This window comes from Canis lupus, chromosome 17, assembly GCF_003254725.2.
Source record: "Canis lupus dingo isolate Sandy chromosome 17, ASM325472v2, whole genome shotgun sequence".
Taxonomy (NCBI): Eukaryota; Metazoa; Chordata; class Mammalia; order Carnivora; family Canidae; genus Canis; species Canis lupus.
The window spans coordinates 59,987,696-60,003,323 of NC_064259.1; the positions used below are offsets into that span (position 1 = coordinate 59,987,696).

The following is a 15,628-nucleotide window of genomic DNA, read 5'->3' on the forward strand; positions in this document are numbered from 1 at the left end:
CAGTTCCTTTACCCAACAGATCTAATCCTGCTTGAAAAAACTGCCAGTTAGGATCTTTGCTTTCAGGGTCACAGTATTCCTGCAGTGCAATGAGTGGAATGGAAATAGGGGTAGTATCTCCATTCATGAGGTGGGTTGGGGCCTAACCCTGTTCTCCTTCCTGTCCAGGTCCAACAAAGCGCCAGGTGGCAGTAAAATCAACCCGAGGGTTTGCTCTTAAGTCAACGCATGGGATTGCCATTAAATCAACCAACATGGCCTCTGTGGAAAAGGGGGAGAGTGCACCTGTTCGTAAGAACACACGCCAGTTCTATGATGGGGAGGAGTCTTGTTATATCATTGATGCCAAGCTCGAAGGCAACCTGGGCCGCTACCTCAATGTGAGACCTCTCTCCCCAGATGCTGGATTATCCCACTGTCCTCAAATTTCTAGTTCTTTTAGCACAACTATATAAACCCACCTTGTTAGAAATTCTTGATCTCAAGAATCTTAAAGAGGTAGTTTTCTTTCAGAACTTCTCCACTATGATGGGTAGGATCAAATGGCATTGTTTTTTGTCCAACTCATGCTCACCCCACAAAGCCAGGTTCTGTTTTCTCCATTCTTATGGGTTCTGTCCTTAAACCCACAGCACAGCTGCAGCCCCAACCTGTTTGTCCAGAATGTCTTCGTGGACACTCATGATCTTCGCTTTCCCTGGGTGGCGTTCTTTGCCAGCAAGTAAGAGGGGGTTGGGGAGGGAGATGGTTGGGTAAAAGCAGCGGCCTGAGTCAAGGAGGGGCAAGCCCTCCCCACTTGCTCCAGCTCTACATCCACCTGGAAATGTGCTGCCTTACCACCCTCATCCCTATATTCCTGTCCAGGAGGATCCGGGCTGGGACCGAGCTCACTTGGGACTACAACTACGAGGTGGGCAGCGTGGAAGGCAAGGAGCTGCTCTGCTGCTGTGGGGCCATCGAATGCAGAGGGCGTCTTCTTTAGAGGACAGCCTTCTTCTGAACTTTCTGAACCCTTCCTGAACCATCCTTTTCTCAGGAACTGGGTCTTCCTGACTGTTCAACTCTGACGCCCACATCTCCAATCTAGCTCTTCCCCCAGCTCCTAGTAGGTAGAAATGGGAGCTCTGAATCAGGAGATACCTTCCAGTGTGGTGCTAGCAGGCAAGTTCCCTCCTGCACCTCCTAAAGCTCTGGGGGTGGGGGTGACCATGCCGACCTGGGCCTGATGTCCCTCAGTGCTCCTCCTGGTACTCCCCTCCCAGCTGACATTTGTTCAAGTGTTCATGCTTCTGACAGACTTTATTCCTGGAAGGAGGACTTGTCTTTACTATCCTTGATTTGTATGGTTTCTCGAATGTCTTTTAACAAGATGTTAAAACTAAGACTGTGATTTGATTTATCTTCCTCAGCCCCCATACATCCATTTATGGGTTTCCCCCCCTCCTTACCAAGGGGCAGCTGTCATTAACCTCATATCTTCTGTACCCTTGCTTTTTCTTACTTGCCATACGAAATTTTAAAAAGAAAACGTTGCATAACCACGAGGAAGACTACCTTAGTTTATTTAGTTGATCTCCCTTCTCAATTCCTACTAGTCTCAGACACTTACTGCCATGTTTTACTTAATCTTTAATATATTTTAATTAAAAAAAAAAAAAACCATTAACAGTACATTTTGGTCTGAAGTGGTCCCTCTGCTAAAATGCCAGGTGCTAGCTGTAATTCTGGCTTTAAAACCAAAACAACGAATGTTTAATAAATAAAAATTAGAACTAGTTGCCTTTCTATTCCAAACCAGCTAGTCTAGGGGATGAGGCCAGAGGAAGGAGGCAGTAAGGTCTTGGACCTGTGACAACAGAGCGCTGGCAGAGCAGTGACACGCAGACCATCCGAGCAGTCCCAGTATGCTCCCCGCCTTTTTGGCAGAGGTAGGGTAAGGGTCATATGTGCCCTCCTACACTCATTTGTGTCTTAAGAAGGAAAAAAAGCTCAGCTTTGGTTTCTGGCCCAAGTTAGGGAGCCTAGAAAGGTAAGCCTTGGTCCATCTTTGGCAGAATGAGGCCCACAGATGGGACAGTAAGGCACGACCCTGGCGGTCAGGGAGTCTGAGGCAAACAGCTAGGCCAAATTCTGAAGAATAAGGAATGTGAGTTGTATCTGCCACCCCCAGAGCTGAGGAAGGGCCTCAAAAGCAATAGAAAGGACAGCTTAGAAACTACAGAGAGGAAAGTAAGTCCATTTCCCCTCTAACAAAAGATATACCAGCCTCCCCTCTACCTGGGGAGAAGCTGGTTAGAGTTTGGTTAAAGGCAACTGGGTGACAAGCAGAGGGTTGGGACATAGAAGAGCAACTCTCTCCCTGCTTTCTCCCTTCTCCCCAGGGCTTAAAGTGGTCCACTGGGGAGAATGGGCTAGTTCCTTGGCTTTATGCATTAATCTGGGGGCAGCAGGGACAATGGTTCAGTCATTCTTACGATGGTTGTTACTAAGAACAGGGTGGCCATTGGCTAAGGGCCGGCTCTTTGCTCCTCCCACAGCTCCAGCCTCTTCCCCCTCCGAGCTCTCGGTTTCTTCCCGGTCGCTGCGTTCATCTTCTACCAGCTGTGAAAAGGGAGAAGATGGGGTTACATGCTGTCTTCAAACCCTTAAGGGATGCTTTTCTCAGCAGGCTCGTCCTGCTGCACCTGGGGCCCCACAGTTTCTTAGCAGAATACAGATCTGGGAGGGAGTTTGGGCTGTTTCTAGAGTTGGGCTGTTACTAGAGTTCTAGTAGTGGGGCCTACAGAGCACTCACCTTTCCAGTTATGAACTTGTGGGCCATGCGCAGAATGAGGTAGGCCCAGAAGATATGCAGCAGCTGTAGCACTCCCATCATGGAATTGAAGAAGTAGTAGCCAAAGAAGGCAGGGTAGAGTTCCAGGGGGTATACGATGGTGCAGTGCAAGATCCTACAACAAGAAAGGAGAAAGTTGTAGGCACAGGAGGCGGTTGGGATGAGGACAGGTAAATGAGGTAGGGAGAGGCAAGATTCCTGATTCCTTGAGGACAGTAGTCTGGCCTCCTACTCACCAGAAGGGCAGGATGACCAGTCGGGTGATGATGAAGACAATGGCAAAGACGATGAAGATGTTGTTGCAGGTGTTCTTCCATCCCGCATAGTTAAACATCTTGGCTGACTGCATAGATAGCCCCCGTTCATCATCACAGGCTCCTAACTCTCCCGTATACACTCATATATACACTGGTTCTGTGCCCCGGCTTCCTTGGTCCCGGGAATGTCAACCCCTCCCACCCCCAAAAAGGGAGAGGGACAGGAAAACCTGCACTGAAGTCTCTAGATTTTAGGAAGTACCCAGGAAGCCTGACCTCTAGTAGGTAGTCGGAAGAGTCATGCAAAGCCATGATCAGAGTCCCTGCTCGGATGTAATTGGCAAACCAAGAGAAGCTGATGAGGATGATAGTAGCCACGTGGTGGATGATCTGTTCCTTGAAATCCTGCAGAAAAGATGCAGGCTCCAGGAAACATTTTCCTCTTCCAGCCCCACTCTATTTCTACTTCCAACCACCCTTCCACTTAGTTCCCCTTAATCCACAGCTCTGTCTAAATACCCAGATATCAAAGGGGAGGCTCTCCATCCCAGGGCTTTATTTTGGCTCCTAGGCTTAATGGCACAGCTTCCTGACCCACCTTGCGCTTGACATCAGAAGCAATGCTGAAGAGCAGGGACCAGTAGAAAGAAAGTTCAATCATGTAGTACCAATACTGGGAAGGGATGGTACTCTGGGAAAGAGGAGAGAAAGAGAAAAGTAAAGAGACCCAAGGGTCTCACCTGACCAAACCCAGCCCTTCTAGCCCAAGATTATTTAGCACCGTAACTCCAGTGCCTTATGCCATGTGTTCCAGAGATCATCTCTTCACAAGGGTATGTCCTAGTCCTGTCCTACCTTGATTCTCTTAATCACCCCAAGTAAGGAGTCAGGACCCCATCATACCTGTATGGGATATCCCTCCCAAACCTTCTTCATGTCATAGAACCAGGGTTTCTGCAGAGAGACGATGGTGAGAGGTCAAAAGAGGAAGGACTCAAATTCTGTGGCTTCAACACCACATTGACGGAAAATCTCCCACCTCCCAGGAACCCCCACTCACGTCCACAATGACGGCCATCCCGGCAATGAAAGCAATCAGGTAAAAGGTGAATCTCCAGCTGGAAGAGGAAGCAGGAAGAATTAGGAGAGTGGCACAGCGCTCTAACCACTCCCAAGTGCCCCCAGTGATACTCCACTGATAACCCAAATCAGCTCACCTAGGTAACCCTTCTCCCTGCATACAGCCATGACCCACCACCCAGCAAGGTGCACCAGACATTCCTCTCCCAGCTTCTCTTGCCCCAGCCTCCCCTACCTGGCTTCTCGGAATTTCTTGAGGAGACTGGGCCGGTCCTGGTTGCGACGACGGCGGAACCAGCGCTCTACCTGGCGGCCAGAGAGCCCACTCTGCCGTGACAAGAGCTCTACCTCTGCCTGGGTGAAGAAGCCCATTATGTTCAGCTTTGGAACTTGACAACACCCCCATCCTCCCGGCATCTCCCAGCAAGAACCTAGGTCAGCACCACTGCCCTCTCCTCACCCACCACGGCTGGCATCACAACCTGCCCCCTCCCCAACAGCACTCGGTAACTCCCAGAGCAGGGCCAGCGGCTCACACCTGTTTGGGCTGTTTGCCACTGGTCAGGTAGAAATGCTCCAAGGTGGGGTTGGGTGGTGCCCGCAGCCGAGTTTTCTCCTTTACATTCAGTAGGGCAGCCAGTGGTGTAGCCACATAACTGAGGAAGGGATAGAAGTGAGAAGCGTCTATGTCTTTTAAAACACCTCAGTCTCTTGGTAGCCCCTAAGCTGAGATGAGGAAAGGCTACAGGCTCCCGCAACTTTCTCCTGGGTCTCAATTTCCCGGCAACCCCCTCTTTGGCCTCCTTGGCCTGCCCAAAGCTGACAAAGCTGCCTGTGTTCACTAGTGACCAGGCAGGGTGGAGAGGGAGAACAAATAACCATTGAAGGAGAGGGCCTGGGGGTGCTGAGCCCTCTGGAAGACAATGCTGTGTTCAGTGGGGGGCACGCAGTAGGAAGGCATCTGGGTCGCCAGAAGAGCAGGGTCCAGGACCAATTAAACAGCGAGAGACAAACTTCAAGTGCAAGGAACTGTGGCTGGCAGCCAGGGAAGGCATGGGAGTAGGTCGGTATGCTTACAGCTCAAAGAAGTATCGAACAATGAGGAAGAGCAGGGCCAGCGGTAGTGTGATATAGAGGTCTGAGGCTTTGGCGTAGACACGTCCATCCCGGTCTTCCAGATCAGCCCAAGTTAAGTTCACAGGCAGCCACAGCCGTTCCCACCAGAAGTAGTCATACAAGGTCTGGAACATCCTGAGTGAGGAGGGGGAAGGTAGAGGGCATCACAGGGGGCAGCTATGGGGGCAGAGGGAGATGAAAGTTTCCACGGTGTAACAAAGGAGCAGGGGACAGAGACTCAAGCCCTGCAGGCTGGTCCTGGACAAATCTGTTTCCTCATATGTAATATGGTGGCTTTCCAGTCTTAACATTTACTGTTGACTGCAACTGAAGGTGACGCTGATGACCCCCCGGGAGCCCCAGTTCTCTAGAACTAAGAACCAAAGGATATCCCTGTCATTTTGTTACCCCAGCATGAAAGATAGACTGGGTCTGGCTCCAGAAGTTATAAACAACAATCTGAGTAAAGTGGGAGGCACTCTCTCTCCTCTACCCCTCCCCAGCTGCCCCTTCCATCCCTCAAGCCAACCCACAGCTGGAAGCAGCTTCTTTCCTAGGAAGCCCAAAAACAGACTTCAGGGCTAAGGCAAACCCTACCTTCTCCTTCCCTATAACCCATCTGGGCAGCAGATCCCTAGGGAAAGTTAAGAGGCCAGAGTAAAGCAAAATTTGTCCTCGAATTTAGCATTCTTTAGGGACATATCAGTGAACATCAAACTTACACATGAGACTAACACCCCATGCCCAGCCATCCAGTCCCTGTACACAAGGCAGAAGAACTATCTGAAGCCTCTTTTCAGAAACAAAGGCAAGGCTGCAAAGAATTAGGGATTGGGGGGCAAACAATGGAGACAGAAGACTAATACATCTGATGGAACTAGGAGCTATTTCTTATTAAGGCTCATCCAGAAAATAACTACTCTGCAGGGGAACACCCATCACAAATCAGCTCAGGGAAAAGTTGTTGCTTCTCCTCACCCCCACCCCCACCCCGCTTCCCTCTTTCCTTCCCCTGGAAGAGAAAGGATCTGCAGGGAGATAGTGACCAACCACTGACCACCTGGATACTGGAATGAGGGAGGGTACAGACCTCCTTTGAGGTATCTTCTGGAGCCATTATCTGTGGCTCCTGTGGGACAGCAACTGCTGGGAGCGAAGAGAAGCAGCAAGGTGGTCCTACGGAGTCAGTGATGCCAGTACAAACAGAATACCTGGCAGTCCTGGGACTCAACAATGAACCGTCAGCAGGATGACAGGGGCAGTAGTTTCTGGGCTTGCTAGCCCTCAAACTTTCATGAGGGAGGAGAGGTGGGGGTATTCAGACTGGCCTTGAAACTAAAAGCTGGGCAGCCCCGGTGGTGCAGCGGTTTGGCGCCGCCTGCAGCCCAGGGCGAGATCCTGGAGACCCTGGATCGAGTCCCACGTCAGGCTCCCTGCATGGAGCCTGCTTCTCCCTCTGCCTGTGTCTCTGCCTCTCTCTCTCTCTCTCTCTCTCTCTCTCTGCATCTCTATGAATAAATAAATAAAATTAAAAAAATCTTTAAAAAAAAAAAAAAAGAAACTAAAAGCTGACACAGAAGGAAGGTGGTCTCCTCCCATCCAGAGGGAAGAGAGTGGGAAGATTGTTCTCCAGTGTGACCTGAAGGCCAATTGGTACCACTGGGTGAAGGCTGATCAGATCTCAACTGAGCTGGGCAGGTCCTCCAGCCTGCTCTTCCCACAACTCCGCCCACACCCACCACAGAAGCACTTGCGAAATCCCTCTCAGCCTGTCACGGGTCAGTATTCCAGCTCAAGGACTTTACCCTCTTGTCCCCACTCCTGGTCACTGCTCTCAGATGAAGCCGGAGGTCAACACTGACAATCAAGGAGCTTCAGCCCCACCTTCCCCCAATAACACACACACACACACACACACACACTCTCTCTCTCCTCTCTCAGCTCCTGAGGTGCACTGCCCCTTCCCCATTGACCTTAGCCAGAATAAATATTTAATTAGTTAAAGAGATGGAAGCCTTTTAAACTGAACAAAATTAAACATAATTCTCCATAGTGGAACTTTTCCCATATAACCGTGTGCACAATACACTTTTTTCATAGAGAAAATTTAGTAAGAAGGAAAAGGCAGAATGCCTTGTGCTACAACACCTCTGGCTCCTCCCCACCTTTTTAGCTTAGCTAGATTGGAGGTGGGGAAATCTACCTGCTGTGTCCCCTGACTTCTATTCTATGTCTCTTGGAGCCCACCTTGTCCTCCACTGAAAACTAAAGCCAAAGGTACAGACAGGCCTGGATTATTGGGCCCCATTCCCACCCCAGTCAGTGGAAACTGGCAAGAAGTTTCCCTGTCAGGGATATTTTGAGGAAGATTCAGAGGGCTGGCTGGGGTCCCAGAGGGTGTGAGTGGGGCCCCTCTCCCTGACTCCTGTGGCCCAGGAATAAGTCTTCCACCAGTCTACACCTACAAAGGTGAGGAGCTGGGGAAGTTAGCAGAAGAATCAGAGCAGTCATGGGCAAGCACCAGGACAGTGCAACTATCTCAACCCCTTCCCATCCCAAGCAGGGAGAGCCAGGAACACAGTGTGTCCAGAGCTCAGAAATGCAGATTAATGGGCGTTCTCATCCACCTGGGTTGCAGGCTTTCTGTAACCACAGCCCTCCCTTGCTGCCTAGTACTTCCATTAGCAGAGCAGAGCTACCCCTTCCCTGCCCACCCTTTCCCACCCCCAGGGCCCAGCCCAGCAAGGGAGAGGCACCAGATTCAGCAAGGTCAGGACTTCTGACTCAACACAGGGCAGGGTGGGGAGGACAACAGGGGCTCCTGGAAGCCTCACTTACACATCCCCACAGAACCAACAAGTCTGCTCTGAGGCAGCCCTGGTGGCTTCTTGACACCAGTACACTGAGCCAAGTACGGGATTCCATCAACAAAAGGCTGGTGCAAAAAAAACGGGATGTGTACTCGGCACAGGGAGACAACCCTGCTTTTCTGGCCAGTTGGTCCCTCAGGGTAGATATTTGATTTTCTGATGGAGAAATTACACCTACAGGGCAGCCCGGGTGGCTAAGCGGTTTAGCGCCGCCTTCAGCCCAGGGCCCAGTCCTGGTTCCCTGGGAACCAGGGATCGAGTCCCATGTCCAGCTCCTGCGTGGAGCCTGCTTCTCCCTCTGCCTGTGTGTGTGTCTCATGAATAAAATAAAAAAGAAAACCCTTAAAAAAAAAAAGAAATCACACCTACAGATACTCTTCCACTCACAGAATTTGCTCCCCTCCACACATGAAGAGACAACAGAATGTATGTGTCTCTGTGTCTGTCTCTCTCATACACACACACCTGCTTCAGAGACACAGATGCCACTCTCTCAGGCACAGGCTGGAGAGGGGCCAGCAGAGCAGAGATTTCATGGGCATTGGATTACCAGGAACTTGAATAGGGCTCTGCCCAGCTCCCACCATCTGCCCCATCCCCTACTCACCCCTCCCAAATCGTCAGAGATGGATGAGAAAGGGCAGAGGGTCCCCAAGGGAGTGTATAAACCCAGAATGCTGAGAGGGCAGGACTTTGAGTCCGTGAAGAAGGGATCTCAGACTCAATGTGAAAACAGTACCATGGGCTCTCAGAACTTGAAGAAATAATTGAGGAAAACAGGATCAATAGAGGAGGAGAAACTGACAAACACCAGGTCTCAAAGGCTCCCAGAGGCCACTGAAGCCTGAGGGAGGATCCAAGTAGTCTTGTTGCAAACTTTCCTTTAGCAACAGCGCATCAGGAACTAGAAGGCAACTAGGATGAAGCCAACAGGAGGTGTGTCATTGCTTCAGGCTGCAGTACAGGTCCTCAAATTTAGCTTGTCTGGGCTGCCCCACTGGAGGCCCCAACACACCCAAATACTGCATGTGACCACAGCCTGCAGGGGCGGGGAGAGGCCGGCAGGTTAAAGAGGCAGAGGTGGGGAGCAGGGCTGAACAGTACAGTAAAGGAACAGGGGGAAGGTGGGACCCCCTCCCCCCCTTGTGGGCCCAGGCGGTAACAGTGGAGAGATGAGGCCCTCCCTACCAGGGGAAAAAAGCTGGCTAGAGGCCCCAGTGAAGGGGGTGAGCTTGGGGTACCAAGGGAGACAAGGAACTCTCCTTAGAACAGTCTTTGCAGATCACTTTATGATTAGGGCCAGGCTGAGGGGCAGGCTGTGGATGAGTCCTTAACCCTCGGCACCGTCACAAGCAGTCAGCTACCGTCACTTAGAGCCGGTCACCTGGACTTTGGTATGGGGCAGCGACCCCTCCAACGAGGTGGGAGCGCCTGCCTGCTGGAGGCCTTCCCAGACTCATCCCGCTATGAAGAGAGGCTCACTGCGCCCCTCAGGATCCTAAGACCCCCGCCAGGACCGCGTCTAACAACTTCGGGAACTAAGCCCAGGTTTCCAGCCAGGAGCCTGGCTTGGGCAGACAGAGAAACCCCCCACGCTCGGGCCAAATATTAGTGCCGCACACCTGCAATTAGCCTACTTGCCAGAGAACCTCCGGGCCAGTGATTAACAAGCCGTGGCCCAGAAAACCCGTTTCACCAGCGGCTCCCCCCCCAGCCCCACACACCCGATAACGGTATAGGACCTCTGCCCTGAGGGGCCGGGGCCGGGCTCACAGCCTCCTTCCTGCTTCCCGTGCAGCACATGGACGCTGCCCTCCGTCCCGCAGTGGGCACCGCGCGCTCCCAGGCCGGCGGCAGGACCCCCACCCCCACCCCTCCACGCGCCGCGGCCGCGGGGCCGACGCAGCCCCCCCCCTCGCGCCGGGGACCTCCTCCCGCCCGGGCCCCCGCGGCCGGCCCCCCCGCTGCCCCTACCTGTTGCCGGGAGGGCTCGCTGCTCGGGCTCCGGGCGGCCTGCCCTCGGGCGCTGGAGCCCCCCCGCCGCCCCCCCGCAGGCCCGCGGCCCGGAGCGCGACCCGCACTGCCCCCGCCCGCCCCGCGGCGCCCCCGCTCCCCCGCCCGCCCCCCGCCCCTCACAGCCGGGCCTCTCCGCCGAGCCCAGCTCTCCCAGCGGCCCCAGCTGCTCCCAACTTTTCCGTGGCCGCTCCCCGCCCCACCCCTGCGTCCCGCCCGCGGCTCCCGAGCGGGGGTCGCGACTCACTCGGCGGCGGCGGCGCGGGGCTGGCGGGGCTGGCGGGGCTGGCGGGCCGGGGCCGCTGCTCCGTGTCTCCTGGCGTCCGCGCTCCGGGCCCCTCCAGACTGGCTCGGCCCGCTCCCTCCTCCCCCTTCCGCCCGCCCGCTCCCGCCCTCCTTCCTCCTCCGCCCGCCGAGCCCAGCCGAGCCGCGGCCGAGCCCAGCCCGGAGAGCAAGGCCGCGAGCGGCCAGGGAACCGGGAGACTGGGCGTGGGCTGCGGCCCGCGACGGCAGCGGAGGGGGAGAGCGGAGGGGAGGGCGCCCCCGGGTCCCCCGCCCCGCCCTCCCCGCCGCGGCCGCCCGAGCAGCCCCGAGGACGGGAGGCGCCTGCCCTCGGGGACAGACCCTGCAGGCGCCCGGGGATCCCGGCCGGGGAGCGGCCGCGCGCCCCCGCGCCCCCCCCCGCCCCCCCGCCCCCCCCCCCGCCCGCGGTCGGCCCCCTCTGCCCCCAGGCCCCCGCCCGACCTGTTGCCACACTTCCCGCCTCTGGCCCCAACGCGCAGCGGACGGAGAAGCCTGGGGGGAGCCTCTTTCCAGTGCTGGCGGCCCCCGCAGCGGCCCCGGGGATTCCGCGGCTCCTCCCCGCGGAGCCTGGGCCCCCCGAGTCACCCCAACACCCCCACCATAAAACCCACTTTCTCCATCCGAGCCCCCGGAGCAGCACACGCCCCCCACGGTACTAGATACTCCTAAAGAGCCAACCTCCAGCTTTTGTTTTGTAAAGTGTGTCTGAGTTTGCAATCCACACTCTTTTTCCCTCTTCTGATTCATATTTTCACAATGTCTTTCTCTTCGTCTGGTAAAATTGATGCTTCAGGGAGATGGGATATGTTTATCCTAGAAAACTGACCTGGACTCCTAGCATGGACAGAACATGGCTGGGAGGTGTCTGAAGGTTTGTTTAGAAAGCAAGCTAGAGCATACTCCACATAGAGGTCACCTCGTTTCTTTTTTTTTAATATATATTTTTTTTAATTTTTATTTATTTGTGATAGTCACAGAGAGAGAGAGAGAGGCAGGGACACAGGCAGAGGGAGAAGCAGGCTCCATGCACCGGGAGCCCGACGTGGGATTCGATCCCGGGTCTCCAGGATCGCGCCCTGGGCCAAAGGCAGGCGCCAAACCGCTGCGCCACCCAGGGATCCCGGTCACCTCGTTTCTTACCTTGATGAAATGCTGGCATTTTTATACTGTCACAAATAGAACCTCTGACAGTAGCTTCTTTCATGGTTTATCTAGTCTAGTTCAGGTGTTTTGACAGCGCTCAAGAGGGAGACTGACTTCCCACTTATTCCATGGAGATGTTGGCCCTCACCTAAGATCTTTCTAGAGGGTAGAGGCAGAAGCTGACTGATTTCCAAGCTATTTGTTCATTTGCTCTCTGCAGCAGGACCCACAGCCCATTTCCTACCACTGAAAAACTGACAATTATTGGCCCAACCCCTTGCCCATCTGCCACCAAACCAGCCCCTGGGGGAACTGTGCAGCCTTTTTTAGTGGGACCTGCTTCATTTGACTTTTGCCCCAGGCTGAATTCCTCCCTGAAGAGCACTGCTTACATCTTTTTACCTCTCTATAACCCTCTCGCTCCACATTCCAATCCAAAGTTCCCTCTACCTTTCTAAAGAATCCTCCCCACCCCCCAAAAAAAAAAGAATCCTCCCCAGATTTCTCTCTGCTACACACCCACACACCCCTTTGCCAGCAGGGTTCAGTGTCTCCTCTTTGGGCTCCAGCTAATCTTTGGGCCCCTCTCTAACTCCTCACGTCTCTCTCCTTTAGCTTCTGAACCCTTTTCTCAAGCAGTTTTCCTAGATGCCAAGTTTCTCTAAGGTCCCCACAAGACTTTTTGAAATGATTCTTCAGAGGACTGAAGACCGTTTAACTTTTTTAAGATAGCAGCGGGCAGGGGAAGGCTGGGGGCAGAAGTTGGATAAGTCAAGGCCTGAGAAATAAAGATAAGAGGGTGTACCCCTCCTCCAGGAGACAAAAAGAGAAGGTGACTGAGAAGGGGAAGTGGCCTCAAGCAGCATTAGAATGATGCTACCAGTTCTGTAAACATACTTAGGACAGAAGCAGGCACCTGTACCACACACAACACTCCCCACCTCAGCTGGACCAGGAGATTTTGATCACCACCTTTCTGACCCTTCCGGCAGGGCCCCAGGCAGGCATGGCCACACCCACTGTGCCCCAAGCTGCTTGCCTTGCTGTGACTCACTTCCTCTGAATGGGCTGCTGAGGTGGCCCGAGGCAGACAGAGAACACCACCAGGCCTTCAGACTGGGATTTAAGTATCAGGACAGGCTTCTAGGACGGGAAAAGGCATGGACCCCAGCTGAGGAAAGTCAGCCTGACCCAAGTCAGGTTGGCTCCTGCAACACAGAAGCTTATTTGGGTAAAGGAGGAGAGCATGGCTACTATTGTGAACAGAGGAATTTGGGTGCCAGGAGTTCAGGAGAGAAAAAGTTTGATAACAAGACAAAAATAACCAGGAGGAGTTTCTATGTGTTCTGAAATCATGCAATCCAGAGATTTCACAGAAAAATAATATGGAGTCTGGAGTTGAACGAGTATTTACGAGTCAACAGCTAGGCTCTCCATATTACTGCTTGTCCCCTATGTATTCCACTAAGACCCCCAAATCAGCCATGCTCTCATCTAAGAGATGAAGAAAACACAGAAGAAGTTAGATCTGGTTCCAACACATGGCCCTGGGGAAGTCACTCCGTGTCCTGAGTCAGTGACAAGAGGGTCGTAGACCTCATCTCCAAGAACCCCTCCAACTCTGAAATTCTAAAATTTAGAGCTTGGGCGTGAAAGGTGATTAGTAAGCCTGAAAACAACCTCAGCCTGGCCCTGGAGTTGAACAAAACAAAACACCAGGACAAAAGGAATGAGATTCCACCAAGTTTCAGTGGAGCAGCTGTAAATACATCTCACATGCTCTCTCCTGACGCTCCTGGGCCATAAGGATTACTCTTCTGCCTTGTGGCTGCAGTTGTCTACATCCTTCAAATGCAGGGTTCAGCCCGGCTGATCTGGTGGTGGGAGGGCGGAGGGGTGCCTCAAATAGGTGTCTACTTGAGGCTCTTCTTCTGACCCTGCCTGCCCACCAAGTCCACCCAGGAATCTGATGTCTTCCAGAGACAGCAATTTCCAACCAGTGGGCAAAGAGAGCCCCTGGAGGTCTGCGGGTGGAGCCAGGGCCTTACAGACCTCAAGTGGCCACTAGAGGGCTCTCCGCGCTCTGTGGCTTCTAATGCCCTCCTGTGGCCAGATTGAAGATTCGCAACATAGAAGTTGCAGAAAGAGCCAAGACCAGACTCCATAGGGAGACAAGTTAACAATAACAGTTATCATTATAAAATAACATGATGTCAATATTTATTGTTATATATGAGTTAACATTTTGACATGTGTACCTACTAGTCTGTGCAGAGCGTTTTTCTCAAGTGCTCTACATGTATTGCTTTATTTCTCACCATAGCTTGCTTTTTGTTTTTTTTAATATATATATATATATAGAGAGAGAGAGAGAGAGAGAGAAAGAGAGAGAGACAGGCAGAGGAAGAAGCAGGCTCCATGCAGGGAGCCCGACATGGGACTCGATCCCAGGACTCCAGGGTTACACCCTGGGCTTGAAGGCAGGCACTAAACTGCTGAGCCACCCAGGGATCCCTCACCATAGCTTGTAATATAAACACTATTATTATCTCTATTTTGAAGATGAGGAAACTGGGCACAGAAAGGTTGAGGTAATTGCCAAGGTCACAGAGCAGACCAGAATTCCAAGTCTAAGAAGTCTGACTCCAGAACTTTGTTTTTTTTTCTTTTTAAGATTTTATTTATTTATTTATTTATTTATTTATTTATTTATTTATTTATAGGCAGAGGGAGAAATGGCCTCCCTGCAGGGAACCTGATGTGGAACTCGATCCCAGGATCCCAGGATCACGACCTAAGCCAAAGGCAGATACTCAACCCCTGAGTCACCTAGGTGCCACAGAACCTTTGCTTTTAATCACCATGCTGAAACTGAGTCCCATTTTCCAGGTTGCTGTGTAAATTATGGATGCTCGATGAAATCACAATTTCAGATGAACAACAAATTATTTGTTAGCATAGATATATTCCATGAAATGGTTGGGTCATACTTAATACCAACAAATCATTTGTCATTTACCTGAACTTCTAATTTAACTAGGTATCCTGTATCTTTATTTTTTAAATTGGCAGCCTTATTTTCAAGGCATTTTTCTCTGCCAAATGCAGAGAAAATCCCCCATATGAATTAGGTAACATATGTTACCTAATTCAGCTATTCCAGGATGGCTATTCTTGGGGGTCCAGGAGGACCCCTCCACACACATCAGCCTCTCCCAATAGTCCCCCTTTTTTTTCAGGTAAAGAAAAAGACATAGAAATCTGAAATGAGGGATCCCTGGGTGGCGCAGCGGTTTGGCGCCTGCCTTTGGCCCAGGGCGTGATCCTGGAGACCCAGGATCGAATCCCACATCGGGCTCCCGGTGCATGGAGCCTGCTTCTCCCTCTGCCTGTGTCTCTGCCTCTCTCTCTCTCTGTATCTGTCATAAATAAATAAAATATTTAAAAAAAAAAAAAAAGAAATCTGAAATGAAAAAAAAAGAAAAGAAAAGAAAAGAAATCTGAAATGACTAACTGAGGTTACAGAAGAGAACAAGTGGCAGGGCTGGGGCTTAAACCCACGTTCTCACAGCAAAAATTGGTGGATGCTTTCCACTTGAACAGGAGACAAAGTGAGAAGCAGTGATTGCCACCAATGAAATCTCCCTCTGTGCATTCTTAGGCCTAGTCTGCCCTGTGGAAGAGGGGCAGGTCAGTCCTCAGGGACGTAAGAACACCAGGGAGGGCCTTGCTTGGCAAGGAGAGTGGCAAAGGGGTGGAAAGCGCTCTGGAGCTTCTGTGCCCAGGCCCTACCTGAACTCTCGAGGGGAGCAGGAAAGAGACAGCTCCTAGATCCCAGCGAGCTGGCTGGGAGGCTCAAGTGACTGCCTGCTCAGGGGCTCCTGGGGCTCCTCAGGGCTGTTCACCTGTTGCTCTGTGCACTGACAGCCCCAACCCCAGCTGCTAACATTGCCTCGCTACAGCTACAACAACCCTGGCAGCCAAAAGGCACCAGATGGAATCTAGACACAGGA

General features: G+C 52.5%; 2 protein-coding genes across 3 annotated transcripts in view; one reads left to right on the plus strand and one right to left on the minus strand.

Moving 5' to 3' along the window:
* The window catches only part of SETDB1 (SET domain bifurcated histone lysine methyltransferase 1), a 32,544-nt gene extending 31,162 nt beyond the window's left edge, over window positions 1–1,382 (plus strand). Inside the window, 3 exon segments of the mRNA XM_025453100.3 lie at window positions 169–380; window positions 633–721; window positions 865–1,382. Coding sequence (XP_025308885.2) covers window positions 169–380; window positions 633–721; window positions 865–982 — 419 coding nt within the window. The 3' untranslated portion in view covers window positions 983–1,382.
* A 153-nt stretch (window positions 1,383–1,535) lies between these two features.
* Window positions 1,536–10,572, minus strand: CERS2 (ceramide synthase 2). Of its 2 annotated transcripts, none has more exons than XM_025453114.3 (11): window positions 10,417–10,572; window positions 5,248–5,421; window positions 4,709–4,826; window positions 4,406–4,524; window positions 4,151–4,208; window positions 3,994–4,044; window positions 3,689–3,781; window positions 3,367–3,495; window positions 3,070–3,176; window positions 2,795–2,948; window positions 1,536–2,601 (listed from the first exon to the last, which is right to left on the minus strand). In XM_025453114.3, exons 2-11 carry the CDS (start codon window positions 5,418–5,420, stop codon window positions 2,461–2,463), a joined length of 1,143 nt encoding a protein of 380 aa, XP_025308899.1. In that variant the 5' UTR covers window position 5,421; window positions 10,417–10,572; the 3' UTR covers window positions 1,536–2,460. The 2 variants fall into 2 exon arrangements, with proteins under 2 accessions (XP_025308899.1, XP_025308900.1); XM_025453115.3 differs by lacking the exon at window positions 10,417–10,572 and adding an exon at window positions 10,131–10,214.
* Between the last annotated feature and the right edge of the window lie 5,056 nt (window positions 10,573–15,628).